Below are 13,705 nucleotides of genomic sequence, written 5' to 3'. Positions count from 1 at the left end.
TTGGCTGCAAGCAATATCAAAGCCTTTTTTATTGTGTTTTATATACCAATATTATCTTACAACAGAGACAGATGAAGCACTAAAGCCTTGTACTTGCTAAGATATGAAAGTGCCACCGTGAATTATGTTTTTGTATTATTTATTTTGTATTTGCTCCCAAGTCCGTTTGACACCACAGGGGTTGCAGCTGAAAGAATAAGACTACAACTGTCATATACACCATAATAATACATATACAATGCTACATATTAATTTCATTGGAATGCACAAATGTCACTTTAGACAGATCTACTCATGCCCTCATGATGGGGCAGTGATATTATAAGACAGATAAATAATGCTTTTGCACAGTCTGTGCTATTTCATTGTTTCACTATTTTTTTTGTCTCACCTGGGATTACATTATCCGGGACATGTCAATGCCTCCTATTGGGAGTGGCTTCTGTATAGGAGCCACATCGTGTTGTTTGAAGGCCTGATGAAGACCTAAAGGTCAATTTTTTTGTGTACATTGAGGACATAGAGCAACCAGTTATCTTCTTGTTTCTTATTTTCCCCAAAGAAACAGGTTTGTTGGTATTATAGGGCAGACTAAGAATCAGATTGATGGAAGAAGGATGTGATTTGGGTTGTTCACTTGCTACAAGATGAATTGATGCATTTTTGGAGGGCAATGTATGTGTGAAGAGGCTTGTGCTAACAATGAGCCCTTGTTATGCATCATCTTTTCTGCACATTATATAACAACTCTGCTTCACAGATTTTGCAGGAGACACACCGAATGGCCTCCCAGTATTTGCCCTGTAAATTCAGCAACATTAGCATACAGAAATAGTCACAAACTGTTGTTACCTTGTAAACATAGAGATATTCTCTGAGAAAGGCGCTTTGCTGCGTGGCTGTCTGTCTGCTGTCATTGGTCAGAATCTGTCTGAAGGCTATTACAGCGTTCTCTGGTTGGCGAAGAGTGAAGGACTGACGGCCGATTGTGAAGTTGATATGGTCCTCTGCCAAAGACCAGCCCCTCTCCTTATAAACCTGCATGGCCTGGCAGTAACAGCGTAGTGCATGCCTCCGCTACATGAAGAGACAGTTGAGAGGGAGAGAGACAGGAGATAGAAGAGGTTGTGAGGTACATAAGGCAACCAATGAATAACAGAAAAAAAAGGAGAGAGAAAAAAGTTTGATGTTCTCTAACAAAATATCATGTGTTTGCAATGCAGCACATTAAAGATGGAACTTTGAATGAGACAAACAAATAAACATGGTTATGAAAATTTTAAGGTGTAGATGTGGGCGAATGTTGTGTTCTCACCCACTTTGTCACAGAAGCCTGTTCACAGGTATAAACCTGTTAAAAGCTCCAGGGCACCACATCAGTGATGGTTAAAAGGCTCACCTGTCCTGCTTTGCTGAAACGATGACCAGCCAGGATCATATGGAAGGCAAACTTTCGCACCATAGGGTTACGCATATTAATAAAGCAGTGGGCAGCCTGTTCCAACAGCAGAGCACTGCGCAGATCAGAGTCCTGGACAAGAAAATAAAAATAAAGGTCAAAGCAGAATCAATACACTGCAATTTACTTGATTGTTCTACTTGTCAACACTTATTAACTATGAATGAATCCAACTACATAAAAATGTAGTTTATGTTTATATTAGTTTATGGAGTTAATCAGGTATCCAGTTTCTGGTTTTAACATAAGTATTGGAAGTTTCCACAGTACCCGTTTTCAGTCTTGCAGTGCATGATGGTGACCATCAATTCTACATAATTTTGAATACTGCATTGTGAAATACATTTTGCCAACTATATAAAAAGGTGGTCAGTGTGCTGACGTGCTGTATATAGTAAAGGGTTTTGCCTTATTTCCGGTTGCTGTGTGTAACTGGTAGCCTATTTTGCTGCTAAAGCTCAACTCTGTTAATTTTGTTTGATTCTTCACTCCAGTGACTAGATTTAAATGTATAGCAGGCAATTATACTTGTTTGGCTCAAGCACTCATAATTGGGGGTGTAACTGTACATGTACTGAAAGCTGTTTTCCAACCACCAATAAACAACAAACAGCTGAAGGTGAAGAAGAAGACACTGTTATGCGTAGGGCTGCACAAATAATCGCAAAATAACTGAAAATCGCAATATGACTAAGTGCAATTATTTTCTAAAGGTAAAATGTGTCACAAAACAGTGTTTTAATGAAATGTTGTAGTGCTGAAGAGATGCCCTGGCCTACAAAGCTTGTTCTCTAGATGTAATAAAACATGTTTGATTGGCAGAGACCAGGAGAAATGCCTCATCATCATGATGTTTTTCAATGACAATGAAAACTGTGATGTAAAATTTAATCACCCATAATAATCATGAATTACATCGCAATCGCAATATCTGTCAAAATAATGGCAATATCACTTTTTTGACAATATCATGCAGCCCAAGTGATGCGCTGTGCGCCAATTCACATGAGACAGTGGATCGAGAGAACCCACCTGCTGCTTTCAAATCAGCTGTGAGGGAAAGTTTCAGAGATTTGTTCAACAGTTGTATGCGAGTAGAAACACGTCACACATGCTAACACATACTTGTAAGGGTCGCCCCAAGTCTGCCTTAAGGTGTGGTAATTGTGGTGATTAGCATGTTTCTTGTTTAGTTTTTCTGCCATAATTGTAAGTGCCATGAAGGGTTAAATCTTATCAGGAGCCTATGATAAGTACACGGATTATTAATATGGACTGTTATTATTTTTTACTTTAATTATTTTAACCAAATGTCATAAATGGGGGGAAAGGTCGCGAGGAGAGATGATAAGCGCAGCAGGTGGATACTGTTGGAGTTTGGAGGACGTGGCCAGCAAGATGTTTCCATGATCTTCACAGAAGGATCCAACGGGAAGACTTACGGCAGCTCGCCATGTTTCCACCTGTCAAAGGTAGTTTTATTTTGGTACTTTTCTTTTGGGACTTGTTCTTTCACGGACAATTTACGTTGGGATTTGGACGTTTGAACTGTGGGGATTTTCGGGGTTATTGTGGGTTTTTCTGGCCAAATGTTTGTTTGTATTGGAGTGTGCCTCCCTTCCTTTGTTTGGTGTGTGCGTCCGGGTTGCATGTAATTTAATTTGTTTTCTCTTAATACATGTTGATAAACCTAACCATCTTTGTCTTTTCGTTTCTATATAATTCAGGCCAAAATTATCATAGGTATAAGGGAGAGATTTGCTGTTTATTTTGGTTGTTTAATCTTATTTTCGGTCAGCCAGCAGTGTCCGTTCGTGGTAATTATCAAGTCCGCCCGTTCCCTTAAAATCTGCATTTGTACTTTTCGTTTGAGTCATCACTCAGATGTGTCAATCACTGGAGTGATGCAAAACATTTATAAATAAATAAGCACTAGTCCAACAACATCCCCGCTGTTTAAAAGCCACCTTTAGATTTTCAAGCAGACAGGGCCAACAACTTTCACCAAGTTATTAGCATATACATCATGTTTACATTTGTTTTTATCAGCCCTGCATAAAAATATGATGCGAGTGTATATTCACCGTTTACTGCTTAATGCACTACCAAGCAGTTTCTAGTTTCTATGCTCTCAACCTGTGGAACAAAGCTACCTGAATACCTGAGGTCTGCTAAAAGTCTCATTTACAGTTCATTTAAATCAGTGCTTAAAACTTTACTGTTTACTGTGGCTTTACAATAAGTTAGATTGGCTTTTGTTTCATTTAAAATGCAATTTTAAGAATTTCTAGTGTCTTCACTAGGTGAAACAAACTGTAACTGCACTACTGTCAGTTGAAAATATTAGAAAACAATCCTAGCCTTTTGGGACCCTTTTACTGTTTACTTCACATGTTCCTTCTTTACCATTTCATTTCATCCCTTTCTCTCTCTACCTCTGTTTTCATCTTTTGTCATTTGCCATCTTACTTACCTCTTTCCTGTCATGTTTCCCTTCTTCCAACATCGTATCTCTCTTTGTTTTGTGGTGACAGTGTGTGACCCAACTTAAATCAGCTGCCTGGCACTTCACTATTTTGCGCCACATTCTAGCTTATGTGTGCGTGTGCTCTTTGTCAGTCTGCATGTCAATCTGCCTCGGTGCAAAGTAGCAGTAAAAATGTGGTATGGAGTTTCATTAATTTGGGCATTCTCTGGATTTAGTAGCTAATGACGCACAAATGCAGTGACCAAAGTAGTTCAGTCATGGCCAGCTCAACTTGGTCACTGCTGCTATGATGTTTGCCCCATTGTCCGTAGTTACGCAGGCCAGTTTCTTTTCATCCAGGGACCACTCATCAAATGCATTGCGGAGAGCCACTGCAATGTCTTTGGATGTGTGGTTCTGGGTTAGATAATGCTAGACTTTTATAAGGAGTTATATTGACGCCTGACCATGTATCAGTTGTGGCAGCTAAGTAGTCAATATTTTGGAGCTCACTTGTAATGGATGCCCTGACTGAGTCATTGTGACTTGCTTGTCAGATTTTTTAAACATTGACTTGAATGCCGGTTTCTCCATGGTCAGTAGGACCATCTCCTTAACCAGATATTGTGCAAGAGCAGCTGTAAGGCATTTATGCCTGTCACATTCACTGCTGTATTTGGCAACTCAGGCAAAGGCTTCACGGACTCCTAGCTGTCGGCTGGCAACAACATGAGCTGCTCCGCGACTTGGTGTCAGAGGGGGCAGTTTCACCTCAATAGCTGGATGAGACCTATGCTGTGCGAAGTTGTGTTTCCTCCTTTTGGTGCAGATTTTAGATATTGCCTAATCTAAATCAGCTGGCTCTCCCTTTTCATTTGGCTGAAAGTCGATATGCTCCCAAAGGGACAAAGTGATATTTGGTTTAGCCACCAGTGCAGCTGCCATTGTTTCCATCGGAACATGAGGTGAGGTGTTGAAAGTGCGGTTGCGACAGTGAAGATGTATGAGGATTTCCAAAAAGGCTTTAGAGGGCATCAAAACCGGTTTGGACTTTGGATCTGATGAAGGACTTGTCTCTGAACTAGTGTTGTTAGATCTTAGTGCAGCTTTTGACACTACTGACCATCACATCCTACTACAAAGACTGGAACATTTAATTGGAATTAAAGGAACTGCATTGAGCTGGTTTGAGTCCTGTTTACCAGACCGATCTCAGTTTGTACAAGTTAACAATGAATCCTCACTACAAAGCATAGTCAGTCACAGAGTTCCACAAGGTTCTGTGCTCAGATCAATACTATTTACTTTATATGTGCAAATCAGAAACATCCTGTCTCAAAAAGATGAGGAAATATTAGTCCATGCGTTTCTTACTTCCAGGCTGGATTATTTCCCACTATCAGGCTGCCCCAATAAGTCTCTAAAGTCTCACCAGCTGATCCAGAATGAGTCATTAAGGTTCGGTCTTTCAAGTTCTCTGCCTGGATGTAATTCCCGTTCGGTATGAGTATGTGTGTAACCATACCAATATAAAATATATGCATATTTTTATTGTTTTCATATCTATGTGCATAGACAAAAGCCTTTTCCCAGCCATCTACACTATACATGTTTGTAATTAGGGTAAAAAGGCAAGCTGTAACCATGGTAACAAGTTGACAAGGTAACAAAAACTCAGCGCCCCATCAGACTCTGGTTGGGTTTGGATGTAAGAAACAGAATGCCCATTTAGTTCAGTCATGTTGCGGGTTTCCTCACCTCGCTGGTCATCTTAATAAGGAGTGTTGCAGCCTCTGAGTATTTGCCCTGGCTCTTGAGTATCTCAGCACTGAGTAACGCACAGCGCTCAGCCAGCACCATGTTCCTGTAGCAGGCAGAGGCAAGAGATGCCAACAGGAGAGAAAATGTTAACATGCTCGATAAAAAACAGGAATACTGGCTTGCCACAGACACAAAAGGAATTTCTGAAAGGATAAGAAAACTACATTGGGAAATTTGGACTTATATCCAATTATTCATATTTGGATATAAGAAATATCATTAAGACATATTAAGCACCTGAAAAATTTATTAGAGTGCACTAAGACAACTTCACTTAAGTGACAATAGCACAATAATCTGACTTTGAATATCACTGAATTGAAAGAGTGGACACAAAAAAAGATGTAATAAGGTCATACTTGCAGACATCTCTGTATGTCTGTATAGCCGTGTCCATGTAGTGCGCTGGATATGGTCTTGGAGCTCCAGCCTGCAGAAAAGCTGACACTGCAGCCATTTCCTACAGAAGATGCCAGGATAAATGGACAAACATGAGAACAGATGGGAGAATCAAGAAAGTAAGGGTAAGGGGGACTGAGGGAAATAGTCATGATTATAGATATGCCGGAGTAAAAGTTAAACTATAGCCCCTTTTACACGTGCACCAACTCGGGATTTATCCAGAGTTAACCTGGAGGAGTTGTATGTGTGATCACGAATGTCAGCATTATTTGCCCCAGACTTTACCCTGCCAGCTACCTAGTCCTAAGTCCAGGTGAGCCACATGTCTTTTCTGCTTGCCTGTATATTACTTTCCACTCTTTCATTGAAATTGTGGATACATCAAAATACATGTAGTACTGACATCAACGCAAAAACAGTTATCATTACAGAGCAGTCTGTAGCCTCTTACCCAGGCACCAACCCTCGTATTTCCAACATGTTTAAACACGACAAGGACAGTCTCCTGTTGTGTGCTGCATGTGTGCTGCATGTGTGCTGCATGTGTAAACAAGCAAATGTGGACCATATCCTGATGTGATTCTCTGGATATTGTCTGGAGTTGATATGTGAAAGGGGATTATGTGACTTTTTAAAAGAAGAAAGATTCTTCTTTTTGAATTGATAAGCAGTAAAACACACAATTGCTAAGTTCAATCCACTCAGTGGTTTTGCTGTTACAGCTTTGCTGGGTCTGGTATAAGCAGCAGTTTATGTAGCTTATTTTATACACTGTTGGGTATTACTGTGAAACTGAAATAACTGAGTCAGTTCACTGACGTTATGATTTTTCCATGTTGTCAACTGTTACACTACAGCCACATATTTTCAGCATTTTACTATGAACTATGGGGTTCTACTCACCCAGTTATATGAGCAAAACAGCTTTCATTTCAATACCCATCCTAAAGCTAGATTTAAGACTTGCACTTGATACAGAAAACTGCGACCCACAAAGTGTCCTTTTTTAGTTTTCATGTCAGTTTTCTTCAGACTTACACGTTTAGCTATACTGATTAAGTACTGGGTCATTATATGCCACTTTTCCTAATTCACATCATGGGGTTTCTTAAAAAAAGAATCATATTGAAACTTCTATTAAATTCATGGGACCTTGGAAAATCCTATAGCTGCACTCCAAATACTTTTTAAAAGGTATGAATTTCTTTAAGTTTGGCCCACTGAGCTAAATTTCAGCAGTTTTGTGATTCTTTGTATGTGCTTTCTAAGCCTCAGCAACCACTTATTTTTCACTGGATTGGGTCGAAACCTGTCCTGAATATCCAAGAGGCCCAAAGGGAACTTGGCAATATGTATTCATTTAAATAGTTGTTGCTGAATGGTTACAGTGATCAAATTAATAACAGGAAGTCATTCTTTTACCAGAATGAAGAATCATTTTCATAAATTCACATCTCCACTAGTTTTCACTTAATTGCAATCAATTTTGATTCTGTGTGGTATTGATGCAGGTCTATCACATCCACAATTTAATTGGTCCTGCAAAAAAAAAAAAAAAGGAAAAAAAAATGCTACGGGAACTTGCTAAATATAGCTTTGGAGCTGAAATACACACTTTTGGGGTTATTTTGACTGTAGATTTCCTTAAGAAAGATGACTTTAATCTGCTCGACTCAGTACAAACTAATTTTACACATTGGTGCAACTGAACTCAAATTACGAGTTCCTCCTGTTTGGCATATTCAACAAAGATTAACACACAGCAAAAAATCTTACAAATGACTGACAAATTGTCATCTGAAATTTAGATTCCTATTAGAGAGGCCTGCTTGAGACCAGGCCTCCTTAATGCAGCTTTAAGATTGAGGCCATGGAATTACTGCTATCGAGGCACAGTCCTCATCAGGGCATAGAGAAAGCCGTGTGTGTTTGTGTTTGTGTGTGTGCGCGTGCGTGTGTGTGTGCGTGTGTTCTTACCAGTGCCCCTGCAGCATACAGCATGGCCTGGTCTGATAGGAAGTCTTTCTTGGCAGTGTGGTAACAGCTGTAGGCCAACTCGTAGTGCTGAACCAGGAAGCACAGGTCAGCCATCTTCCTGATCTGCAGCTCAGGGGCTTCTGGGGGATATCTGACATCACAGATGTGAAAGGTCAAATCAGCAATGTTTAGTGTTTATGGTGTAGCTTGGTGTTAATGTATAAATGCATGGGAGCCCTTTTTAAAGCCCCATTCACACTGGCCTTTCAAGGCGGGAATCATGTGCCGATACTCCACCTCGTCTGTGCTGTGGTATCTGGCACCAAGACGTTAGCAATATATCCTTTAAGCCCTGTAAGTTGCGAGGTGGGGCCTGCATGGATAGGACTTGTTTGTCCGGCACATCCCACAGATGCTTCGGTAAGGCAACTGAGATCTGGCAAATTGTTTTTCATTCACACTTTTCTTTTTTACTTTTCAAGGCGGGAATATTCCACCTCTCCGTTGGTGTGAAAGTTACAGAGGCGGAATAGGGGGACAGTTTCATTCCGCCTCTGATTCGCCACCGGAGGTAGTAATAGAGCCAGAGCAGAGGCAAGACGCGGTTTGTGTGAATGGAAAAGCCGGCAGCGCGGGAGAGGGGTGTGTCGGTCTGATGGTGTTCACAGTCTGACAACTAAACAGATCCTTCACTCATCAATTAAAAGAGAACTGACCCACACTTCAACACACAAAGCAACGTTACAGGACCAAACAACAGTAATGTGGTAGCAGGTAGTGTCTTAAGCCTCTTATACAAGGACCTACAGACTCTTCGTCACATTTCTGCCCGAAAAACAGCGTGTGTCCTCGGCAGGCGGCTCCCGCAGTTGAATGGCAAAAAACGTGCCATGAAATGACACACTGGAGCGGCTTTAAGTCGGTGCTACTTGGTTCAGTGTGAACAAACAAAGGCAGCATAAAGGCGAGCTTTCTTTGCAGCGATAATGTGGAATCTCTGTGTGAAAAGGGCTTAAGTCTCATATGAAGTGTGATGGGGGAGGGTGCTGGGGAGCTTACAAAAGGCCACACGTGCTCTTTGGTTCACTGATGCTCTTCTCTGGAACTTTCCCTCCACCAAACCACTTCTTGGTTGCAGTGAACAGAGATCGACTCAGACCTTTCCTGGAGACGAGCTGTGGACAGAGAGGCAGATTCTGGTCAAGTTTTACAGAGGAGCAATAGAAAGCATCCTGACTGGAAACATCACAAACTGGCATGGTTCATCACAGCCCAGGACAGGAAGGCTCTACAGCAGGTGACATACCAGAACATCACTGGTACAATGTACAGAGCATCAGTGACATCAGTGAAGTGAGATGACTGCACAGAGCCCAAAGATACTAAAAGACAACATGCTGCATTGTGGCAAGTAATACAGAAGTATCTGCAGCCGTACCACCTGACTACAAAACAGATTCTTTCCTCAGGCAAACAACCACTGAACATACAGTTAGGAAATAATAACATGTCAGGTACCTCGTCATCTCCTGGACAACAGGAGATAGAGAGATCGGTGGGACCCATGGCCAAGTGCATGTTCTCGGCTGTCCTCCCATGCCTCCCATGTTATATTCATATATATATATATATATATATATATATATATATATATATATATATATATATATATATTCATTTTTTTAATATATGAATGTATATGAATAATAAATGCTGCACACAAGCTACTCCTTTCAGCTATATAAACCATTTAAAGTTTCCATTAATCGGCTAAGTGCTATTTGCGCCAGCGTAGTTAGAGGTTTCCTACAGCAGCCAACAGGGGGACTGGGCAGGGCGTGACCTACAATCCGTACTAACCACCAAGTCGCTAATACTGCCTCTCCCTGGACTGGAAGCTTCCAGTGAACACAGCCAGATTGGGATATAACACAGCCTCTTCCACAGGCTATAACAGTTGGTCATTAATAATCCTACCTGACTGTAGAGATCAGAAATCACACACAACACAAACTGTGTCATCCTAGAGACACTCACAGCACCAACATGTGATGCACATTTTGACACATCTTCCCCATATGTTTAACTCAAACAACAGGAGAGTATATGATAAAGCAATTCACTTGTCCGAGCAAAACATTTACTTGTCCCGGACATGTTACACCATTAATTGTAAAGCCTTGCATGTTTCACTTTGAAGTAACCAAACTGACGTTAGCAAACACATTAACCCAGCCAATGTTAGCCTGAAGCCAGGCTCATTCATCATCATGTTGTCACCACAAACTGGAAACATTTTTCACAAGAAAAACTGGCTTCATTAGGACTTGCAGTTAAGTTAACTTAGCTAACGTTAACTCACCGTGGCATTAATAGCAGGGTAGTTGCCTCAACTGTCTGTTCAGGTTGTTTGTATTCTTCTTACTTAATCTTTAGCTACAGGTCTTCTCTCAGCCTCCATTAACTGCATTGGTATTTCTTTTCTGCTGAATTCTAAATAAAGTGTGTCTAGATCTATTCCTTTTTACCTTGGATTCTGTAAATCTGCACACATCAATCAATGACAGGGATCTATTATTTAGACAGTGCCTATAAAAAGTATTTAAAATATACAAAACAAAAAATGTACAAAAAAACCTCCTTAATGTCAAAGTGAAAACAGATTTCTACAAAGTAATGTCAATTAATAAAAATATATAATGTAAAAAAAAGTAATTGCATAAGTTTTCCCCCTATTTGTAATATAGATGCACCTTTGGCTGCGCTGACTCTGAGTGGATAGGTCTCAATCAGGCTTGCACATCTGGACAGTGGAATTTTACTCCATTCTTCTTTGCAAAACTCCTCAACCTCTGTCAGGTTGCATGGGGATCGGTGTGAGTTGGTGGCCTCCCTCATAAGTCTCCTTCTTGCACGGCCCGCTCTAGGCAGATTTACACATGTGCCATATCCCTTCTTAATTTCCCTTCTTAATTTCTTAATGGATGCAAAAGCATTTCCAAGTCACTGAACATCCCATGTTCAGTGACTTGGAAATGCTTTTGCATCCATCCCCTGACTTATGCTTTTCAATAACCTTTTCACAGATACTACAGTCACTTGAGACACATTCACTGCACTCAGGTGATCTCCATTTCACTAACTGTGAGACTACTAGCACCAATTGGCTGGACCACTGTTGAATTAGTGAATCAGTCACTTTAAAGGGGGTGAATACTACTGCAATCACTTATTTTACAATATATATTTTTAATTAATTGAAATTACTTTGTACAAATCTGTTTTCACGTTGACATTAAAGATTTTTTTTGTAATTTTTTTTGTTTTGTATATTGACCATGATTCCATTTATAAAAACAATAAAAGGGGAAAACAATTAAGGGGGTGAATACTTTTTATAGGCACTGTATGTTGACAGACAGACTAGACGCACACTTGTGAGGAAATCTTATTTTTAGCAGTAGAGACTCGCACACTGAGTTAAATCAAAGGAGTGCATATATTTGATAATTGAGGTAAATTATATAAAATATATAGTTCCTCTCTTTCAGTTCGTGCCAGCTGCCTACATAAAAGGTTCTATATAATCTCTGCTTTTGTGAGTAGCATATGGGGAATATAAACTTCATTTGAATACACACCTGTTGAAAATGATAAAAATGAATTAATCTATCTTTGAGGTTGAAGAATCAGAGTTTTACCTGGTCGTTGAGCTGTCTGATGTTCTTCTCTATGTGTGGCAGCAGGCCCCTAAAGGTGAACTCTTGAATGAACTGTCTGATGTGGTCGTGGTCATTCAGGGTCAGACATGCCCCGTGGCTCCCAGCTCCCCCTGCCAGACTCTCTGGATCTCTTGCCCCTTTCTTCAGTTCAGTTTTGACAGCACCAAGGGTGTGCAGGCTCCCCGAGCTGCTTGGTATGTCCAGCTGGAGAGGATGGCTTTCCAGGCTGTTGGACACTCCATCTGGTAGGAAACAGAGTCAAAACAATGCTCAGTCGTTTGACCAGAGCTTTGATTTGTCACAGCAACTAAACAATCCTGTGCAGATGAATCAGGATATTATAGAAATCAAATAGCCTTCAGTATTGCGTGGTGTGGTAGCAATGGAGTAAGCCAAGAAATATCAAAAGCTTAACACTATAATTATGATTGCCTTAGATTTGATATATTTTGGCCTTTGACTTACACTTTACTTTTTTAAGATAACTACACACACACACACAACCACACACAAGTTCTCACGCTACAACTCTAAAACCCTTTAATTCCACAAATGCGTCGCTATATACACAAGACATTGACAAGGTTAGAAATAATGATGTACTTGAAATAATAATTTTGTCTTTCAAACTTTGCTTCCCATTTGCAGCAATTACAGCCTTGCTGCCCGACAGGTGGGTGGTATGTGGGTGGGGAGTGAGAATCAAATGCATTCCAACAAATTTATCTGATCTTGATTTTTGAAAAAAGTGACAGCCCTAATATGTATATAAGACGATCAGCCACAACATTCTAATCACCTATCTAATGTTGCCTCAGTCCCCCTTTTGCCACCAAAACAGCTTTGACCCTAAGGCATGGACTCCACAAGACCTCTGAAAGTGTGCTGTGGTATCTGGCACCAAGACGTTAGCAACAGATCCTTTAAGTCCTGTAAGTTGTGAGGTGGGGCCTCCATGGATCAGATTTGCTTGTCTGAAACATCCCACAGAAGCTTCGGTAAGGCAACTGAGATCTGGCAAATTTTGAGGCCAAATCAACACCTTAAGCCCCATTCACAGCGCCTTTTCATGGCAGGAATATTTCGCCTCGCCGTCTGTATGAAAGTTACAGAGGTGGAATGGGGGACGGGGGGGACAGTTTCATTCCATCTCTGATCCACCAGTGGAGGTAGTAGCAGAGCCGCAACAGAGGCGAGACGATCTCAGTGTGAATGGGAAAGCCGTGGGACAGGGGTTCGTCGGTCTGATGGTCTTCAGTCTGACAATTAAACAGATCCTTCACTTATCAATAAAAGAGAAATGTCCCACACTTCAACCCAAAAGCAAAGTTACAAGACCAAACAACAGTAATGTGGTAGCAGGTAGTGTCTTCAGCATCTTATATTAGGAAAAACATACAGAATTCATATGTGCAAAAGTCGCTGTCATCCTGTCTGTCCTACCAACTCTTTCTCACATTTCTGCCTGAAAAACAGCGTCCATCCCCGGCAGAGAGGGCCAGGCAGCTCCGACAGTTATTATATGATGCGATTTTGAGCAAAAAACTTAAACTCACCATATCTCCTTCCACTATTAGGTTGTTGTAGTTACTGTGTCTGGCAACTTGTATATAAAAAAAACACTGACGGTAAGCCCTTCCAACCAAGTCTTCAGAGAACTTCTTCCCGGAAAAAACGGCATCCTTCCCCACGAGTGAAAGCCAGACAGGGTCCGGTGTTTATTGATGGTGATTATGTGATGTCATTAAGAGCAAAAAACTCATTCCACAATGCATGGTGGGTCAGGATTTCAATCATTACACTTTATCACAGCATCCATATGATGATAAACAGTTGGCGGATGTTTAGATTAACAGG

The 13,705-nt window shown here is 40.7% G+C and overlaps 1 protein-coding gene across 1 annotated transcript in view; it reads right to left on the bottom strand.

Annotated features, from left to right (window-relative positions):
- Nucleotides 1–13,705, bottom strand: part of trappc8 (trafficking protein particle complex subunit 8) — a 43,799-nt gene that overhangs the window by 18,016 nt on the left and 12,078 nt on the right. Inside the window, exons 7-13 of the mRNA XM_073476102.1 lie at nucleotides 11,828–12,090; nucleotides 9,186–9,301; nucleotides 8,127–8,277; nucleotides 6,107–6,207; nucleotides 5,685–5,790; nucleotides 1,400–1,531; nucleotides 853–1,077 (exon numbers count right to left, since the gene is read on the bottom strand). Coding sequence (XP_073332203.1) covers nucleotides 853–1,077; nucleotides 1,400–1,531; nucleotides 5,685–5,790; nucleotides 6,107–6,207; nucleotides 8,127–8,277; nucleotides 9,186–9,301; nucleotides 11,828–12,090 — 1,094 coding nt within the window. The remainder of the gene's footprint in view (nucleotides 1–852; nucleotides 1,078–1,399; nucleotides 1,532–5,684; nucleotides 5,791–6,106; nucleotides 6,208–8,126; nucleotides 8,278–9,185; nucleotides 9,302–11,827; nucleotides 12,091–13,705) is intronic.

The sequence above is a fragment of the Pagrus major genome, chromosome 11 (genome assembly GCF_040436345.1).
Source record: "Pagrus major chromosome 11, Pma_NU_1.0".
NCBI classification, from domain to species: Eukaryota; Metazoa; Chordata; class Actinopteri; order Spariformes; family Sparidae; genus Pagrus; species Pagrus major.
Note: the sequence above shows the minus strand (reverse complement) of the source record. Positions and strands in the feature narration are given on the sequence as shown.